Here is a 19,980-nt window from a genome sequence, read left to right as displayed (position 1 = left end):
ACACATGTGAATATGATGCAGAAATAAGCGGTGATATATGTAATCATATGCATATGTTAAATAACACGATTATCAACAGCATATAAATCAAAACTGCCTAACATTACCGAATGAAATGGCGACCCAGGACAAGCTATAGGACTGTGCAAGTTTTTGGGGTGTTGATGGACTCGATCTACTCCATCTGTTTTTTGATCGTTTTTCTGAATCCGATCCAGATCTAGTCTTTGACTAAAGTTTTCTCAGCTTTTTGCTCAAAATGTTGCCTTTAAAAAAAAAAAAAACTTACCCATATTCAACACTTTTTTTTTTTTAAGAGGGTAGGGTTTATGACATATTCTGCATCTAGGTACCAGGGGGCGATCAAAAATGCTTTGGCTTCACTTTCCAGGATGTGTGTGGCACAGTTGGGTTGACCAATCTGACCAATTAACTGGGCCAGCCGACAGATAAGAGCACATTACTCTTTTCAGAAGGAGGGGCTTGATAGAGACAGGAACTGAACAGAGAGTTACTGACAGACTGGGAAGGGAGGTGCTGCAACAATGGAAAATATGGGAAAAATAGTGTTTTTTGAACATTTCAAGCATGAAAACTTAATCTAGTAGACCCCAAAAACAAAATCAAGACTTTGTAAAAGAGCATAATATATTGTCTTGAATTTAAATACTTCACAAATTCCACATTCTCTTTTAGGTCAACTGGACCTGTTCCCCAGCGGATTCTTTCTCTCATTGACATCTCCATCGATCAGCCGCTATCTGACCTTTCTCATCCCTGGGCTGCACTAGTGCTCCTCCCACACGTTAGGTAAAAACTCAATTACCCACAATCCTAGAGTGTCAAATAGCATAAATTGCTGTAATTTTCTTTTAAGTCCTCAAACAATCAGTATATGTTGTATATTGTATACAATATATATATATATATATATATATATATATATATATATATATATATAAAATGCTTAGTTTGGTACTTTTGCAATGCATCTCCAATAAGTTTTATGACTTCTTTAAAAAAGGAACCAAACTTATGCCTTTATTCCAAAGAATTCATGAATTACAACATTTTAAGTTCATATCTATGATCAAAAAGTGGGGTGACAGTTAAAATGTTTTACAGGCCATTAGAAGCATCAAGCGTTATACAGGCCGTCACTGTACTACTGAACAGGTTACTGCAGGAGGTGTGCAGTGAAACTCTGGGGAGAGGTCAGTCAAGTGTGTGTGTGAATGATTGTCTCAAGCTACTTTTATGTTAAATTATGTTCCTAATACCGTCCTTCTGTCCTCTCAGGAGGGCTGTTTGTAGCCCGTCAGGCTCTTAGCACTCTTCTCAGTTTCAAGGAGACGACAGCGGTACAGTCACTCCTGCCCGTAGAACTGGTCAGAAACATCATCGAGTATGTGCTTCTGTATTTACATGTTTATTTGCTCTGAATATCCCAGTAAAGAAGGGTCTTGTCTGTTAAATTAAGAAACTTGGATTTTTGTTTGTTTTTTACAGGAAAGTCCCCACTGATCTTTCAGCGCTGCTGTTAGGAGATCTGTACTACACCAGACTGGCACTCAACGGCTCCTCGGCTCAGCTGGCCCATGATTCTCTGCTGGAACTGTACCATAAACTGCATTCCAATTTTTCTTCCAACATTTCCAAGGTCAGGTTTAGCCTAGTGAGGCTTACTGTTGTTAAGTGGGAATAGCTCAGAGTTCCCACAGTCTTGGAAAACCTGGATATATCAGAGGATTTAAGGCCTGAAAATATATGCATTATATATTTTCATGAATAATTGTAACCATTTAAAATGCATTATAATATTTGCAGATTTCTTTTTACATATTTAATCTGTTGTTTGCTGGGTGTTTTAATGCATTGTACGTTTTATAGGTGTGTTAAATGAATAGATAAGTATTATAATTATGGTTACAATTATTCATGAGACCATACAATGCATTATAAGTTGCATTACATGGCATACGTAATGCATTTAAGGCTTTAAGTAACGTTACTGAAATTTCTATATTCCATAACTTTTATTCTATTTTTGTAATTATTTTGAAAAATTGGGTATCACTTTACAATAAAGTCTCAAAAGGTACAAAAATTTTGAGATTATCTTTACCTAAGATTAATAAATGCTTCATAAGTATTTTTCATTGTTAGTTCATGTTAACTAATGTAGTTGATGTTAACAAATAAAAGCTTATTGTAAATTGTTACCAAAAATGGTTCTACATTGAATGTAATAAATTGATTACTTCATCTGTGTGGAGCCTGCTGTTATTAATATACAGATTCTAAAGGATCAATTTTTCCTTGTCCTCTACAGATTCGTTTGTTGACCCTAAGAATATTGTCAAATTTTGAGGCTGACCTTCCTAAACCTGCAGAGGTATCATTTGTGAGTTTTTTCGACAAAAATCTAAAACAAAGCATGCATGTATTTATCTATTAATAAATAACTAATTTCTTCTTCAGGGAGAGGAGAGCTCAAATGCGCAGACGGTGTTCGCTGTGTGTCTGCAGGCAGAGCAGGTCCCGGCCACAGTACAGGACTACAGGGAGAAACTACTACATCTTCGTAAACTCCGTCATGACCTGGTGCAGCCCTTTCTGCCTAAGGGACCTTTCCATGAGGTAGCTAATGCCTTTTACTCCATATCAAATATGAAATCATTTTTGAAAGCTTTATTTTGTGCTATGAATATGTTTGTGTTTTACAGATTCCTCTTCGTTATCTTATTGCAATGCTGTTTGTCAATTTCCGACCTCTCTGGGATGCTGTTATTGATCTGTTGGTGTAAGTGTGGAGCATTGCTTGAGTGCACTGTCTCTGTTTCATTTGTGATCTTTTGCCTTTAAACCCTCATAAACCCTAAGGTTATGCCTTCAGCATTATTCTCTATTTCTTTGTATTATTTCTGTCTTTGAGTTTTGGTTTGATATGCTTTCATCCACCCAGGTCGCACGCTAAAGAAATGGACAACAAATCTTTCTGGAAGGTTTATCATGAACATCTGGAGATGGTTGCTGGTCTAGCTGGTGAGTTCTCAATGATGAGGCTTTCGAGACCAGTCAAATTCATTTGTTAGCACTTTATTCAATACAGATTGTTTACAATACAGAACTACACTATAATAAACAGGAAAATAATAGTGTTAATCTATCAGACAATCAGTGTCATTCAGCTCAATTTAGTTAAATGTTGTTTCAATTCAGTTCAATAACTCTGTCAATGTTACAAAGTTCATAAATTATGAAAGCATCTCTACAGAAGGCAATAGTGTCATTTATCCTGCTCAATTCAGTTCAGATCAATTTTTTGTTCTCATTTGATAGTGTCAGTGCAGTTAAATGTCAGTGCGATAATATTATTTGTCTTTTGTCCTTAGTGTTGTCTTTTGTTAAAAGGTTGACCTGTTAAATGTTCCCATTAGTCATAAATGTATTAATCTGTTTTGAATCGTTATTCTTAGAGGAAGAGCTCCAGGCAGATGATGATGACGAAGATGATGAGGGATGTGGTGGACAACATCAAGCCAAAAAGGAGCTCAGAGGTCCAGGGACCAGCGTTATCGAGAGCGGGGATGTGGGAGTTCTGTTTCTGAAAGAACTCGACCAGGTGTTGAATCCCATTGAGCGAACGGACTTCACAAACTTCCGTGGCCTGCTTTGGCGAGCCATGTCCCAGTTTCCTGAAAGAGTGGAGCCACGTAGCCGAGAGCTCAGCCCATTACTGCTGCGCTTCATCAGGTGTGTGAGCTTTATCGGATCAACCTATTTGTCTCTCTAGAAAGTTCTCCATAACAGAATTTTCTCTGTGGTCTTTGTGTACACAGTAATGAGTTCTACCCATCTGACCTGATGGTGGCTCCCTCTCAGGACCTCATGAAGAAAAGCAGCTCTTCATCAGAGCAGGAAATGGGTGAAGATGTAGATGCTGACATGGAAGACGATGAAGAAAAGGAGGAAGATTCCAAAAAATTCAAGAAGAAGATGCCAAGAAGAGCAGCAGCCAAGTAAGAGATGATTTTATCTTCTAGCATATGTCTTTGTTCTCTAGGTACCTACTTGAAGAACTTACACAAACGTGTGAATCTATGTTTTTGTTTCAGGCAGCTCATTGCTCATTTAAAGGTCTTCTCCAAATTCACCAACCCGAAATCTTTATACATGGAGGCAAATCTTAGTGAGCTGTACACCCAGGTATGGTTTCCCAGCTTTGTTTTAAAGGGAATTCTCCTTATTAATACTTGGTGAACGGCCAGCTGAGACTAATTCTTCCTCTAAACCCACAGCTCCTGTGCCACAAAGATCAAGAAATCCAGAAAATAGCACTAGACTGTTTGATGACATACAAAGACCCAAATATTCTCCCTTACAAGTAAGACCTGTATCACAAAGCACCCAAATATCTTTTCAATTCTCTTCTTGCTTTCCACATGAGCTTTTTTTTCCAGTAAAAACTATTATACAGTAACTAGGCCAGTTTATGAATAGAATGCTTTATATTCAGAGCTGAGACTGATGGTATCTTCCAAAAGACTTCTTTGGTTACCTTACTAACTCTCACTATTGGCATACCGGAATGTACCAATTGCCTCAGGAAGTATTTTAGTCTATTATGATTTTACATCTCTGGATTCATTTCACATCTCTGAGTTACTTGGAGCCACTTTTGTCATTTAGTGCAAGGAAAAAAATACCTAGAGGCAATCCTAACTGACCTAATTTTAAGCCTGTTATCAGAGATAGCTTTTCTCCAGCCTCAAACCTGCCGGTTGGATGCTTTAAACAAGTTTTAAACATTTTCTATTTGTGCAGACATTTTTTATTATTTTTTTAGGGAGTTATATGGGGGTATTAATATGATGGCTTTAAACAGTACTGTGTGAACGCTTTTTTTAACATTGCTGCAGCAGTGATGTTCCCCAGGGCTTTGTTTTAGGTCCATAATGATTGTTGATTTGTGGTTGTTTACAGAGAGAATCTGCAGAGACTTCTGGATGACAAGCATTTTAAAGATGAGATTGTCCATTTCAACATCTCAGAAGAAGGAACTGTGGTACTTTCATCACATAGACCACAACTCATTCCCATGCTTATGAGGTGTGTTTATTAATGATAATGATATTAGTGCTTCACTGTTGTTTCTTCACTGAACGTGAATGATATGTGCCTGTATTCAGTAGGTTTTATTTATTCTTGCAGGATACTGTACGGGAAGATGTGCACTAAGGTTGGTAGTAAGTTTCAGGGTAAGTCGAGCACGGCTTCACGGTCCTCCATAGTGCTGCGCTTCCTGGCGGGCTGTCAGCCAGAGGAGATGGGCATGTTTATAGATCTTCTGCTGGAGCCTGTTCGTCATTACGCTGAAGGTAACTACTTAAAGCTTATTAAAATGATTAAATCCTAACAAAACCTTCAAATATACACCTTATAATCACCTATGGGCAGTTCATTAGATTAAGGGTGTGTTCATTATTGTAGGTCCAGACCAAAAAAGAAAATGATATATGTTTTGTGATGGAACTTATTGAAAATCCAATACAATGCTGCAGGATGGGCTGAATGAGCTTGTTGTGTGTAAATATAATTGTATTTTTAAAATCTGAATTCCTCCGTCACACACAAAAACAAAGATCTGCTTCAGATTTCAGTTGAACTCCCTTTTCAGGGGTCTCGGTCCGCTTGTTTTGTGGTCAAACGTATTTTAAATGAAAATAAAAGAACAATGGGTTATTATTTGGACCATTTATGAAGTTAATAGAGAACCATAATTGGTTTTACATTTATGCATTACACTTTGAGGTTGTTAAAATATTTAGATTTTATTTCAAAATTAGAAAACTTAGAAAGAAATTAGAAGAATAGCTAGCTAATAATAGTGCATTAATTTCCATATATGCAACATACTTGAACTTTAATAAATGGACACTTTTTTTTGTGACAATTTACCAAAAGATTTTGTTTTACTCGTTTCCTTTTTTTAAAGAATGCATCAGAAACAAGCATTGATTTTAGAAAATGAATTATTTGTTGCTTGCAGGAGCGTGTTTGGATGCGGTAAATCGAGCCATTGGTGAAACAAACCTGTCTGCTGTTCTCCCTGTGGGTCGCCAGCACAGCCTGCTCAACACCATAGACTTGCTCATCAATAAACTAGGCCATCTCATCCAAATCTACCTGCCCAAAGTTTTGCAGATCTTGCTGTGCATCACAGCCTCTGTGTCATTTATACTCGATCACAGAGACCAGGTGAGCTGAATGCAGAAGACCATCCTCATTAATACTTTAACAAACTGAATCTAAATTATGAAATACAACGCTTCAAAGTTAAAAAATAGAGGGTTTTTTTTTGTAGGAAATTAGTGTTTTCCCATCTAATGTTTTTATTGTGTGTTGAGTGAATCTATTTTTGGGGTGTTGATCTCAAGAGCTCACTGTTCTTTATGTTTGTGTAGCTCAAGCCTGGTTGCATCAATCCTCTGAAGAACTTGCGTCGTCTGGGGATTCTGCGCATACAAGACTTCTTTGTTGGCTTTGAGTGTTACAACTTCACTGCAGATGAGCTGGATGCTGTTTTCCAAGCTGTGGTGTGGCCTCAGGTGTGTGCATAAAAGAGAAATCTGATGGGATAGCTTTAGTAAATTTAATGGTAAACTATGTAGCTTTTGGGCCTCTAGCGGAAGAACATTGTTTTGGTTTTGCTTCGGCTCTATGTAACTGTGCCTATTTATAGACATGGTACTTCCTTGAAAATAAATTCCAGCACTATATACATACAACAACCATAATGAATGATTAAGCCGTCTAAAAATAAGAAAAAGAGCTTGTTTTAATTTACAGTGTGCTGATGCAGTCTTGATATATTTAAATACGGTTGGGATCGGTATAGATTCAGTAAGTAACCCAGATGACCTGGTTGTGTTTTGTTTATTAGGTGTGTCGTCTGCCCACTGAAAGCACGTATGCACCAACACCCCTCATGAAAGTCATCCGTGTGTGGACCCAAAACACTCGGTAAGTTTATTATTAACCATGCAGAGAAGATGGACCTCTCATAGAAAAATGAAGCAACGTATGAATGCAAGAACCTACTTTGTTAAAATAGCCAAGCTTCTTTTTATTTTTACATGTATGTGCACAGTTTTTATTGCAACACAATCTTATAATATAAATGTTGTCTTTTCCCTCTGTCAGATTTTTCCCTTTGCTTGCTAAGCAGAGACCAGGCCACCCTGAGTGTGACGTCCTGCTCAATGTATTTGGTCTGTTATCCTCCAAAAACGTGACTTCCCTCACAGTGGCCATGGTGATCGACATAGCCGAGAGCTTGCTGAGCACTCCGGACTTTGAACCCAAGGAGAATGAGACAGAGTTGATTGTGAATGACTGTGTGATCCCTGAAAGTTGTGATGTATCAGGTACTGAGAGTGGGTGTTGATGATTATACTAGAAGACTCACTATTCTTTGCTTATTTGACATCTATTTTTCTTTTTTTCGGGTAGATTCTCTGACTATCGGCTGCCGTCTGCTCCTTCCTCACATCCCAGCACTTCTACAGTACCTCAGCGGAGTCGTGCGTAACTCTGAACGCCTCAAAAAGAAGAAATTCAGAGTTCAAGTCAGCAAAGAGCTCAACATCCTCTCAAAGTATGTTTATAAATCTGTTTATATATATACAGGCAGCTTAAGAGCCATTCACAGCGAGGACTATAACTATTCACAATAAAGTTTTAAAAGTCCTTACCACACCGATAATGATACAGAGGAATGGTATCAGTGGAATCGTTTTCAGAACAATTTTTGTCTAGCTGGTGAACAATAGAAATGACATGATTTCAGAAATCATTTGCTGCTCAAGAAACATTTCTTATCAATGTTGATAACAGTTGTGCTGCTTATATTTACTATTCAAAGGTCTTGGATAATTAATATTTTGTTTTTGTTTTAAAAAAGAAATTAATATGCATAAAATGTATCAACAGTGACAGTAAAGACATTTATAATGCTGCAAAATATTTCTGTTTCAAGTAAATGCTGTTCTTTTGAACTTTCTATTCATCAAAGAATCAAGAAAAAAAGAGATCAGGTTCTTACAAAGATATTAAGCAGCATTTTCAGCATTGATAATAATAAGGAATGCAATCATGTACAATGAAGTAAAATGTTCAAAAATGAATAACCTTCGTTGTGTTTCAGGATCAGTAGGTTTGTTACTGAAAAGGGACAGAGTTCAACACTAATCGGTTTGCTTCTACCTTACCTCCACAAACCCAAAACTGCACAGGTACAGTCCTCATGTCAGTACATTATTATTTTATTGCTTTAATCTCAAATCATTCTCATTGTTTCCTTCTTGCTTTCTTTCAGGAGACAGAGTTGGACATCCTGGGTACTGTACAGAACCTGCTGAGGCAGTGTTTAGAGCCCAATGTGTTCCTCAAACCTCTCAGCAAACTTTTCTCCATCATCCACAACAGACTTTCTCGTCAAGCTCTGTGTGAAGCTTTCCAGGTCATTTTCTGCATCTCCAGCCACTTAAACACCACTTAGTCTTTCAAACTTTTCCTGACTGACTGTATCTCTCCCCACAGACTCTGTCAGACATGGACAGTGAACTGAAGTACATCACAGATGTTGTCATTCAGGTGAATGTCCATAGAGGCAATCAGAAGTTTTGTTTCTTCCTGTCATGTTTGTATTAGACCCGCTCTCCTCTCTTCTCCAGCTCAATGCGTTTGACAGCCGGCATCTGGACGAGGTTCACTTTGACTTGCGTCTGGTGGCGTTCCAGAAGGCCACCAAGCACATTAAAGAGATGAGTACGCTGGATATGAGATATCTGACTGCTGTCATGCACAACTGCTTCCATTCATTACAGGTGACCGTCAAAGATTTTAGATTCTTGTGAAATTACTATTAGCTTCAAAGATCTCTAAAGTTTATTTTTATGTATATATTTTTTTCTTGACCTGCTTTGAGTTTTGAATGCTTTTTGTGTGTTTCTGAGACAGATCGGTGACATGTCTTTGGCAGACAGCGCCACCATGTGTTTGTCAGCCATTATAATGCAGCTCTCAGAAGTCGGATGCCCAGAGGCCGAGTACAAGGAGATTGTGCAGTACATGATACTGGATGCCCTGCGAAAGGGTTTGAAGAGCAAGACTGAGGTGAAAATTAGCGACATGTCAGCTTACATTCTTTACAGCACTTTCAAGACTTGCTCAATGAACATTTCACATGCAGTTCACACATATATACCTGGCTGTCTTTTTTTGCAGAGTGTACGAAATGAATACACTACGATTCTGGCCTGCCTGGTGAAGACCTTTCCAAACCGACCAGAGTTTCGCGATCTGGCTCAGCTGACAGATGATAATGATCCCGAGTCAGATTTCTTTGAGCATATGAAGCACATACAGGTAACGTCAGGACAATTTATTAAAACTCATCAGTGAGACTCAAAACTAGAAACATCATAAATAAAAAAAGTAATTAAATATATTAATAAGTTAAACATAAATATGTACTAATGTACTATATAAATAATCTACTATTATATAAAGTTATTAATAATTTAATAATAATTAACCAGCTAATAGTAATTTATATATACATATATATATATATATACACACACACGTACATACATATACGTTGCCACTTTTTTACTCTTATTTGACTCTTATTTTTTGGCTGAGCATAAAACACAGTCTGTTTGTTTGACAGGTTTACAGAAGGGGTCGAGCGCTCAGGAAGTTTGCCAGGCAGCTGACCGAGGGCAAGATTGTGATGTCATCACGCTCCATGCAGAATTACATCATGCCCTACGCCATGATTGCTATAGTTGATGAAAAACTGTTGAAGGTTGTTACTTACATTTGATGATATTTTTAACTATTTCAATTGTTCTGTCTCCATGCTGGTTGTTTTATGTGTTTTTAATGGATAAATTATCACAAGTTATTATTTGTGTTCCCAGTATGAACCCATGAAAACAGCCGCTATAGAAGTTATTGGTGCCGTGTGCAGACGCTTGACCTGGTCCAAGTACTTGTTCTACATAAAACACTTCGTCCATATTTTACAGTCTGGAATAGCTGAGCAGAAACTGGCTGTCAGGTAAGCTTGCTGCAGTAGTCGGTGTTACACAACGGGGATTTTGTACACAACGGCTCCTGAGCATGATTGACAAAACTCTTATCTTGTAATCCATACCGTCAGGCACACTTGCTGTGCCTTTTCTGTGATGTTCTTGTTCTGGTTATGACACTGAAAGATTTTCTTGACTCTTTTCATTGGCTTAGTTTGTTGCTGATTGTTCTTGATGCGTTCCACTTTGACCATGAGACTCTCAGTAAAGAAATTGAAGCGGCCAAAAACAGGAAGACAGAAGGTGAGAATGTCACAACAGCCACATTATACTTATTTTTAAACTACACAGCTTTACTTGACCAACGTGATCTATCAACAGAACCCAGTGTTGTGGTGGAAGAGGCTGAGGATGAGGCAGTGGAAACTATGGATACGGATGAAAGTGATGCTGAAGGTGCCATGGAAACGGATGAGGCCGGTGCAGCCGTTTCCACAGCATTGGATGCTGAGACGGAAGGCCCTGCCAAACCAAAAAAAGGCAAAGAGAGCCAAACGAAGAAAGTGCTTCCTGTAGTCAGCAGTGGGCTTCCTCAGAGTAAAAACGACCTGGAGGCGCTTATATCCTCTATTCATCACACTGTCACTCAGACCGTACTGCCTAAACTTCACAAGTGCCTCACTGCGAAGGTGTGAATTCTTCAATCATACTTAATGAATTTAGTTTACAGTTGAGTAATACTGAAGACTCTTAATGGACTAAATTCTACAAAGGATGTACAGTAGTGGCCAAAAGTGAGGGTCTCACATTTTGAATATTATGTATTTTAATAATATGCTAGTGCACTCCTTTCCTTAATGAAACAAGCTTAGCTTTTTTTACTCGGGGCATAATGTGGTGCATAAACACACACACACATATATATATTCACAGCGCCTAGCATAAGTGAACACACCCATGCTAAAGTTGACTAAAAAGAGGAATAAAAAAAATCATCTTTTGGTAATTGATCTTAATGCCTTAATTTAAAAAATGAGGAAAAATCCAACCTTTAAGGAACACCAATTTTCTCTGTGAATGAATAATGTATCGTAAATAAATAAATGTTCTTCCTTAAAATACAGGTTGCATAAGTCAGGACACCCCTATGTTAAATTCCCATAGAGGCAGGCAGATTTTTTTTTAAGGCCAGTTATTTCATGGATCCAGAATACTATGCATCCTGATAAAGTTCCCTTGGCCTTTGGAACTAAAAAAGCCCCACATCATCACATTTCCTTCACCATACCTAGAGATTTGCATGGTGTTATTTCAGTTAGGCTAATAGGTGGTTTGATTTGCATTGAGAGATGATCTTATGGAAAGTGCCCCATGCCAATCTCTAGTCATGGATCCATGAAATAACTGGCCTTTAAAAATAAAAATCTGCCTGCCTCTATGGGAATTTAACATAGGGGTGTCCTGACTTACGCAACCTGTATTTTAAGGAGCATTTATTATTTACGTTACATTATTCAATCACAAAGAAAATTGGTGTCCTTAGAGGTTGGATTTTTCCTCTTTTTTTAAATAAAGGTATTAAGATCAATTTCCAAAAGATGATTTTTTTTTTGTCAACTTTAGCATGGCTGCATTCACTTATGCTATCCACTGTATACCAAAAAAGGCAAAGAGAGCCGAAAGAAGAAAGTGCTTCCTGTAGTCAGCAGTGGGCTTCCTCAGAGTAAACACGATCTAGAGGCACTTATTTCCTCTATTCATCACACTTTCACTCAGACCGTCCTGCCTAAACTTCACAAGTGCCACACTGCGAAGATGTGAACTCTTTCATCATACTTAATGAATTTAGTTTACAGTTGAGCAAGACTGAAGACTCTTAATGGTCTTATGGTTATTCTACAAAGGATGTACAGTAGTGGCCAAAAGTGATGTCCGGAGGTTTTTAATGACCCTACAAGTTCAATTAAACCATCAAAATATGAGGAAAATATTTTATAGTTTTAAAATATGTGGGAAGAACAAAATACTAAACTTGGTTAAGGTATTCATCTGACAAAATTGTTTGGCAAAAAAGGCAAACCACTGCTACAGGTTTGATTTTACAATGCAAAAAAATGCATAGAAAAACACAATCTCTCAGGAAAAAGCATACATTCACTACAACCTAATCAGTTAGTAATGTTTCATTGGTTCTCTTGTTTTTGCATGTTCATATTTTCTTTGTATGACAGCCTGGCCAAAAATGATGTCTGCATAATGTCACGTTTCATTGCGTTATCACAAATAAAACAATTGACTCCAAACACAACTATGCAATATGCTTACAAAAGCTAACAAATTTTTAATAATATCTGAAAAAAAGAGTGAAGATGTCAATTTTCCTAAGCCGGACACCACTATTGGCCACTAATGTAACTAACAATTGACAACTAACAGTTGATTCCATTAGTGTGGTGTTAGTTTTTTCTTTAATGTCTCAAGCCCCCAAAATAAATGGCACAGATAAATATTCTGTTTATAACCACTGAAGTGCTCGCAACTAGAACAAAGTGTTCAGCGTGAACTTATTGTACACCAATGTTTATTTCTGCAGGTTAAGCGAGATGACGAGCACAAGATGGTGAAGTCTAAGGAGGTGAAAGATGAAGAAGTGGCCAGAGTGCCTATTGCATTTGCCATGATTCAACTCATGAAGTCTCTGCCAAAGGATGTCATGGAAGCAAACTTGCCAGGGTATATTTCGTCTATCATTACCCATTCTCTTAAAGAGGACCTAATATGCTTTTGTACATTTTCAAATTTCTTTAGTGTGTAACAGTGCTGTTTGAGCATGAAAAGGGTCTGCAATTGCGCATTGCATTTTTTTCGGAAGGAAGGGCTTCATAGAAACAAGAACTAAACAGATCTTTACTGACAGACTGGAAAGAGAGGTGCTGCAATAATGTAAAATGTTATAAATAATGTTTTTTGAACATTCAAGCATGAAAACGTATTCTAGTAGACCCCAAAAACAAAGTCAAGGTAATATGGCCTTTTTTAGGGAGGGTTTAATGTGAAAAAAAAAAGTGTTTAATGATTGAGTTTGGTGTTTATATATGCAGCATCCTTCTGAAAGTGTGCGTCCACCTGAGGAGCCGTTTCCAGGAGATCCGTGATGTTGCTCGAAACACTTTGGTGAAGATTATAGAGACACTTGGGCATCAATACCTTCATTATCTGCTCACCGAGATGCAGGCGGTCTTAGTGAAGGGGTATCAGGTAAAATATTGACTTATTAGCACATGAGTGTGTACTGTAAATGTTGAATACACTTGAGTGTACACATTTGAATACTTTTCTAAGGTTTTCAGACACATTTTTTACGATGTAATATGTTATGTTAGCCTTTATATCTATAGTGTTTCTTGAGTAAAGAAAATACTATACTTATTCAAAGTACTTTCTCCACCAATTCTTTCTTTACACTTGCACTGCAAACCAGCAGAGACAGTCCAAACTGTGGTTAAATATTTAAAATATATTATAATTTTTATGGTTTATTGTTTGATTTAGGTTTTCAATTTTGCTTGAACTCAACTAAACCGCTGCATAGATTCATATGTGTAAAGTCACTGCAAAAAAGTGTAGGCCTAGGTCACAGCTTTGGAAAACAGATGGATATGATTGCCATTTATCATTAAATATCTATGAAATATCTCTAGAATGCATTTTATGTTTGTAATCACTGCCTGTTCATTATTATAACACACTGAAAAAAAACTAGGCCGACAGAAGCTCGAAAACGGCCCGACCATGGGCTTGGTGTGTCCTATCCTTTACCTTTTCTTTTTTGTACTCTAATTAATTTAAAATTTTCTTATTTAAATTCATCATAATCAAATCTTGGTTTATATTAAATATTATATGTAACACAAAGCGTTTGAAGAAAAAAAAGTACAAATATTTTTTAAAGCCAATCTATTCATTTAAATTAATTTAAATTTGATTTGACAGTTTGCATCCTTATAATATGACCAGCATGGAAAGTGTAGTATTAAACATTTATACCTTTTATATATCCATTTCTTCAATATTTACAAACATTTGAAAAGCAATTTAAATTTTTTAAAAACATCATAAAATAATGCCAGATTTTTCAACTGTTAGTAATGATCGACCATAAATAGCTTTGTACCTTAAAAAAGCCTCCATACATTTGATCGCTACATCATCTATTTCGGGATCAAACTTGTTTGCCAAAAGATGGTGTTGCCTCAAAACCCATTTCAAGTCCCCAGCTCCATAGACGCACACTGCCCGTCTGTGCGCCCCAGTGCATGGTGGGTAGGGAGCCCCACTCTTTAGATCTCCTTCATGGTAGCTCCACTTCACTAGACGAGCAATTGCGTTCATGTCCGATTGCTCGTACTTTCTGTTTGGAGGGTTTGATCCTGGCAATGAAGGCATCCGCTGTAACGTAGCCCACATGTGCTCATCTGGACTGTATGTGTCTTTCTCCCATTCCATGAAATCTTGAGTCTCTTTGCTTTTAAAGATGTAATCCACAAACTCTCTTGACACCACGAAGTAAGCATTTCCTGAGAACATAGGGCTCTGAATTGGCGGGGGTGACTTTCTAACATCGGTCCGAATCACAACGTTCGTAACATTGTGATGATACTGCCAGCGCACCTTTTTGGACTCTACGTCCTCAGACTCCAAACTGTTCTTTCCGTTCAGTTGTTTTAGAATCTGAACCATTTCAGCATTGGTTTTAATAGGGAAATCAGTGCCACAGGTGTTGAGCAGATACTTCCACTGGACGGGTGACTGGAGCAGATCCTGCATGCAGTTGATGTCCGCTTGAACTCGAGACCAGGAGGCGTAGATCACATTCTCCAGTTTGCTGGCCACAAACACGTTGGTGAGACAGGACGCAATGGCCCTAACTGCTTCTTTGAAGATCTCAGGAGAACTCTGGTCCACATGAACACAGTACACATTGTCAGGAGTGTAAATGGCTCTTAAGAGTCTTTCAAACATCTCAATCTTCTCATGGATCACCATGGAGTAAGCAATGGGGAAATCTTTCTCCTCTTTACTGAGAGAAAGCGCCAGAAACCCTCTATCTCGGATGTAGGATGGACAGTACTTGGTTGCGTTGAGATAGAATGACTCTGATAGCAGGGATTTCCTTTTTTTCGAGGCCAGGAGATTCCTGAAAATATCCTTGTTCACTCTGTCCATGTCTCCTTGGATAATACCAGAACAAACCTGTAGTTCTCCAACATCCTGCTTTAATAAGTGATTCAAGACCGGCTCTTTATGAGAACAATTTGTCCTTTGTTCTGGATGTTTCATCAAGAGGACCAACACGGTTGTACTTACAGAAAGGATGGAGATTATTTTCAAAATCCTCTGATTCTTAAATGTCATGTTCATTAATTTCTTTAAGATTATATCCTTCCAGAAACAACTGCTCGGAGAGGAGATCTGTGTTAGTGTGGTATAAAACAGCCTCACTTTTTAAAATGCCAGTGCAGTGTGTCAGGAAGCGAAAGCCAGCAAGTCACATAGAAAGGGGAAGTTTGTAAATTATTGATGTACTAAATTTGTAAATGATTACACTGCAGAGTGTGGCTAAAATCTTCCTGGAAAGTCTGATTGTCATTGTCAAGATGTTTTGAAAAAAAAATGTTTTTTAAACATTAAGAACGATTTGAAGTAAAAAACATGTGTCTTTGATTTTGAAACTAACAGTGGTTTCGTTGAAGAAGCTGCTTATCTTATCTATTGGTTCTGTAGATTTTTTTAGTAGTCTGTTAGCAGTTGTCAGGGAACACACATTGAAAGACCGGTAAGTTTTAAAGTAAAACAAAAGCTTTATTTATACAAAGCAAAAGAGGCAATGAGCGAATATATACTGGCAGCTGAGAGAGACACACACAAAAACATTATTACATATTTACCATACTTGTGGCAAAGAATTTCGACCTTCAAAGCATATCAAAATGAATATAAATTAAGAGCATAGATTTGTAAGTCATTGACTATTAATTGTAGTTTTGAAGGTTTTTTTGAATAATTGAATAGACCTGGACCAAACGGAACGAGCGTCATGTCATTAACCCATGTATAATTTCTCTCTACAGGTCCATGTTTTGACCTTCACAGTGTACTATTTGCTTTCTGTCCTGAAACCGTCTTTGAACGCAGGGGATCTTGACCCGTGCATGGACATGCTCATCACGGTAAACGCCACCATCAATATTTCGTTGTCAATCATCATTTTGAAACAATTGTACATTTTTATTGGCTAACTCTGTTCTCAGATCTTCAACAACGAGCTGTTTGGAGCCGTAGCCGAGGAGAAGGACATCAGAGGAATCGTTTCAAAGGTGATGGAGGCCCGTCACAGCAAAAGCTCCGACTCGTACGAGCTGCTCGGACAGTTCTGCAGCCAGGAGCGCGTCGTCCACCTCATCCTGCCACTCAAAGAGGTAAATGACCAGTGAGCTGCATCTCAGCAACAGCTTCATGAGTTCTCAAGAGACTTATCAGGTCTTCATCTTCCTCTCAGGTGCTTGAGAACACGGCCAGTTTGAAGGTGTCAAGGCGAGTGCATGCTGTGTTTAGGAGGATTGTGGCGGGACTTTTGCTCAATAAGAGCATGAGCCCTCAGTCCATCCTACTGCTCTGCCACGGACTCATCAGTCAGAGTCTCCCGCTCATTACCAGCAAGAACAAGTACGTCACACACACACACTCGGAGATGCGTTAGCACTGGTTCAAACAGATCTAATTTAAACAATTACACATCCTATATTTACCCAGAGAGAAGCATCGTCCACCTCCAGACCCTCGCCTGCCTCCGCCAAGCTGTTTACTGCTGCCGGCCACTCCTAAGAGAGTAGGGGTGAAAGCCGCCATTAGTAGCAGAACAAACATGCACATCCTGGTGGAAACGGGACTCAGTGTAAGAAGATATGGCTGGGTTTTTGTTGCTTTTTTTGCTGCTTGGAGACTGTATGGGAGTTATCCCATTTTTGTTTAGTTAATTGTACATCAGTTGCCCTGTTTTAAATGAAACACTTCATTTGCTCTTACGGTCTTGTGGACTTACAATGGCCACCGAGTGCAAGCGCGTGACCACGAAGTCCACAAGACTGTAGGGCCGTCATTGGTCAATTTAGGTTTCAGAAGGGTACTCGATATTTGATATGTGACACGGTCGATGTGCCCTCGATGCGCACTTTTGACTCGTAGGAAGACTGCGAGTTTTTGAGTGCCATTTGGGACATGGCCAAACTGAATGAAATCATGTTTGCTAAATGGCAAGCAACCAATTTAGACTGGTTACATTTATTTTGACTCTGCTACCGAAGTTTGGGGCCTGTATGATTTTTTTTAAAGCTTTTGAAAGATGTCTCTTTTTCTCACCAAGTCTGTATTTATTTGAAAAAATATACAGTAAAAACCGTAATATTGTGAAATATTATTACTGTTTAATATAACTGTTCTTTATTTTAATATCTTTAAAACTGAAAGTAAAGCTGAATTTTCAGCATCATTACTCCAGTCTTCAACGTCACATGATCCTTCAGAAATCATTCTAATATGCTGATTTGGTGCTAAAGAAACTGAATTTCACAGATATTCACTTATATTTTGTTTCAATATTGCTTTAAACCCCAAAATGTCTCTTACACAGTTGCTTCACTGTAGTCTGAAGAGTTCAAAGATCAACTCATCTGGCCCGTCAGTAAAAGAGATGTTAGATCCGTTTGTATCGCTCCTCCTGGACTGTCTTAACTCCATGCATGTAAAGGTCTGTACTACTTAATATATTTTTGATTCATGTGTTTTATTGTGCACAATCAGTTTTTCCTGTGCAGCTGTTCCTTTTTACACCCATGGTTGCATGAATACAGCAAAAAATTCTGTCTTTTGCACATCAGGTCATTACCGAGGCTCTGCAGGCCTTCATCTGGATCTTGAAGTTTCCTCTCCCGGCAGTGGAACAGAATTACGACCAGCTGACCAAGCAGCTCTTTGTCCTGCTGAAGGACTACGCCAAAGCTGGAGCCGCCCGTGGCGAGAACTTCCCCCTGGTTCAGAACTGCTTTAAGGTGCGTGAGACCCTCACCGTTTTCACATTTATCACGTCCTCATTTTAAATGTTAAACGTGAAATGTTCTGTTTTATAGGCTATAACTGTTTTGGTAAAGAGTGTGACAAAACATATAACAGAAACACAGCTGCAAGTGCTTCTGGGATATGCTGAGGAGGACATCTATGATCACAGTCGGCAAGCCACCGCGTTCGGCCTCCTGAGGGTAACTTAAACCTACTTATCTACTCCTGGTGGGTTTTCTATGGTCATGGAAAACCTGAAATTAGCAGGTTTTCCCTGACCATAGTAAAATGACCAGTTCTGGTAATTTTATGGTAATTTACCGAGATTGCAGTGTGTAAAAGTGGCTAGTGAGTCAAACTGACGATTCACTTCTGAATCAGTCTTAAAGGGGCTATGTGTAGTTTTTAGGGGCCTCTAGCGGTGATGTTTCAGACTGCAACCAATTTTTACAAGAGCGCTCGTGCGCGTGCTCGAACTCAAGAGCGAGCACTCATGGTACCGGCCACACTGAGACTTTCAACACACCGGAGAACTCATCACAATAGGGATGAAAGCCAACTCCGGGTCTGTTTTTATACCTAAATTTATACCTAAATTTATACCTATACCTAAAACAAAGCGGAGGTCTCTCCATAATTCAAAGCTCTGCCGATATTGATCCATGTTTCCGTCCGAAGTTGATCCGATTCACGTTTGGCCTGATGAGCTTCAGAAGATAAAACTTTATTTTGTTTTTTATATTTATGTGGAGTTTGTGTTGGAGTTTGTGTTGTGCTGGAGGCAGGTCGTTTTTTGGTGTTATCAGACTCCATGTAGATAACTGCAGTGCCGTCGCATAGACTGTATATAAAAAGGAGAGAGGCTCGGGAGCGCGCATGCACGTCACATCCGATGGATTTCGCGGTAAATCCGACCCGGAGCCTTCACATAGAAATAGGAATACTGGCCTTCAGAGGTAATGGCAAAACCCAACAAGTGGATCATTGTAATGTGTGATTACAACCCCTTCACACACAGGCAATAAAAAAAGGATTCATTTTAGAAGAAAAGCTACATATAGCACCTTTAATCAAAAAGGTTTTTAAATCCTTCTTTGGGTTTGTTTGTCTTGCAGGCGATTCTGTCTAGGAAACTGGTGGTGCCCGAGATGGAAGATGTTATGAAAAAATTGGCCAAGTTTGCCATTGACGGGTCAAACGAACAGGTCCGCATGCGCTGCAGACAGGTCAGTCAGTATATTGCAATCTTCATCATCATCATCATCCAGGATTATTCTGGTCCTGCTTGTCGTAACTATCATCAGTCTGATATCTGTCCTGTGACTGCAGATCTACCTGAAGTACCTGATGGACTATCCACTGGGGAAGAAACTGAGGAAACATTTTGACTTCATAGTTGCTCAGCTTACGTATGTTTTTTAGCTTCTGATTAATACCAGATGGATGTGAATTGTTTCCTTCATGTGAGGCAAATTAAAATCTTTTTTTTTCATATTCTCAGTTATGAATATGACACTGGGAGACAGTCTGCCCTTGAATTGATGGCTTACATTTTCCTGAAATTTCCTCAGGTACTGTATCAAAACCAGTTGAAAGGTCAGAGAGAGGGTGGGAAATGGTCATGCAATGCTATTATTAAAGTTTTTGTTGAAAGGGTTACACTTTATTTGGCAGCACTTTATTTTACAGTGTCCTTGTTACATGTACTTACCATAGCAATAACAGTAAATTATGCATAATTACATGCAACTAACCCTCAACC

At 38.5% G+C, this 19,980-nt stretch overlaps 2 protein-coding genes across 5 annotated transcripts in view; one reads left to right on the top strand and one right to left on the bottom strand.

Moving 5' to 3' along the window:
• utp20 (UTP20 small subunit processome component) overlaps positions 1-19,980 on the top strand; it is a 32,142-nt gene that overhangs the window by 6,358 nt on the left and 5,804 nt on the right. For 2 of the 4 annotated variants that reach the window (XM_077234764.1, XM_077234762.1), the window contains exons 13-53: positions 697-810; positions 1,126-1,214; positions 1,300-1,405; positions 1,510-1,660; positions 2,333-2,404; positions 2,482-2,640; positions 2,727-2,803; positions 2,966-3,045; positions 3,480-3,756; positions 3,843-4,022; positions 4,119-4,209; positions 4,302-4,387; positions 4,987-5,112; positions 5,215-5,381; positions 6,053-6,261; positions 6,468-6,611; positions 6,947-7,026; positions 7,207-7,430; positions 7,516-7,660; positions 8,210-8,297; positions 8,381-8,524; positions 8,605-8,658; positions 8,739-8,891; positions 9,025-9,180; positions 9,292-9,432; positions 9,740-9,877; positions 9,993-10,132; positions 10,318-10,406; positions 10,485-10,792; positions 12,697-12,836; positions 13,205-13,361; positions 16,235-16,333; positions 16,415-16,582; positions 16,663-16,829; positions 16,917-17,058; positions 17,794-17,910; positions 18,041-18,211; positions 18,290-18,418; positions 19,334-19,444; positions 19,548-19,627; positions 19,720-19,789. In XM_077234764.1, the coding sequence (XP_077090879.1) occupies positions 697-810; positions 1,126-1,214; positions 1,300-1,405; positions 1,510-1,660; positions 2,333-2,404; positions 2,482-2,640; positions 2,727-2,803; positions 2,966-3,045; positions 3,480-3,756; positions 3,843-4,022; positions 4,119-4,209; positions 4,302-4,387; positions 4,987-5,112; positions 5,215-5,381; positions 6,053-6,261; positions 6,468-6,611; positions 6,947-7,026; positions 7,207-7,430; positions 7,516-7,660; positions 8,210-8,297; positions 8,381-8,524; positions 8,605-8,658; positions 8,739-8,891; positions 9,025-9,180; positions 9,292-9,432; positions 9,740-9,877; positions 9,993-10,132; positions 10,318-10,406; positions 10,485-10,792; positions 12,697-12,836; positions 13,205-13,361; positions 16,235-16,333; positions 16,415-16,582; positions 16,663-16,829; positions 16,917-17,058; positions 17,794-17,910; positions 18,041-18,211; positions 18,290-18,418; positions 19,334-19,444; positions 19,548-19,627; positions 19,720-19,789 (5,539 nt within the window). Of the gene's footprint in view, positions 1-696; positions 811-1,125; positions 1,215-1,299; positions 1,406-1,509; positions 1,661-2,332; positions 2,405-2,481; positions 2,641-2,726; positions 2,804-2,965; positions 3,046-3,479; positions 3,757-3,842; positions 4,023-4,118; positions 4,210-4,301; positions 4,388-4,986; positions 5,113-5,214; positions 5,382-6,052; positions 6,262-6,467; positions 6,612-6,946; positions 7,027-7,206; positions 7,431-7,515; positions 7,661-8,209; positions 8,298-8,380; positions 8,525-8,604; positions 8,659-8,738; positions 8,892-9,024; positions 9,181-9,291; positions 9,433-9,739; positions 9,878-9,992; positions 10,133-10,317; positions 10,793-12,696; positions 12,837-13,204; positions 13,362-16,234; positions 16,334-16,414; positions 16,583-16,662; positions 16,830-16,916; positions 17,059-17,793; positions 17,911-18,040; positions 18,212-18,289; positions 18,419-19,333; positions 19,445-19,547; positions 19,628-19,719; positions 19,790-19,980 lie in introns of all 4 variants that reach the window. The other 2 variants (XM_077234763.1, XM_077234761.1) reach the window with 2 other exon arrangements.
• LOC143741554 (beta-1,3-galactosyl-O-glycosyl-glycoprotein beta-1,6-N-acetylglucosaminyltransferase 3-like) lies at positions 14,125-15,663 on the bottom strand. Its single transcript, XM_077233826.1, has one exon. It carries the CDS (start codon positions 15,522-15,524, stop codon positions 14,217-14,219), a length of 1,308 nt encoding a protein of 435 aa, XP_077089941.1. The 5' UTR covers positions 15,525-15,663; the 3' UTR covers positions 14,125-14,216.

This window comes from Siphateles boraxobius, unplaced genomic scaffold, assembly GCF_051911475.1.
Source record: "Siphateles boraxobius isolate OS27281-9 unplaced genomic scaffold, OSU_SipBor_1 19, whole genome shotgun sequence".
NCBI classification, from domain to species: domain Eukaryota; kingdom Metazoa; phylum Chordata; class Actinopteri; order Cypriniformes; family Leuciscidae; genus Siphateles; species Siphateles boraxobius.
Note: the sequence above shows the minus strand (reverse complement) of the source record. Positions and strands in the feature narration are given on the sequence as shown.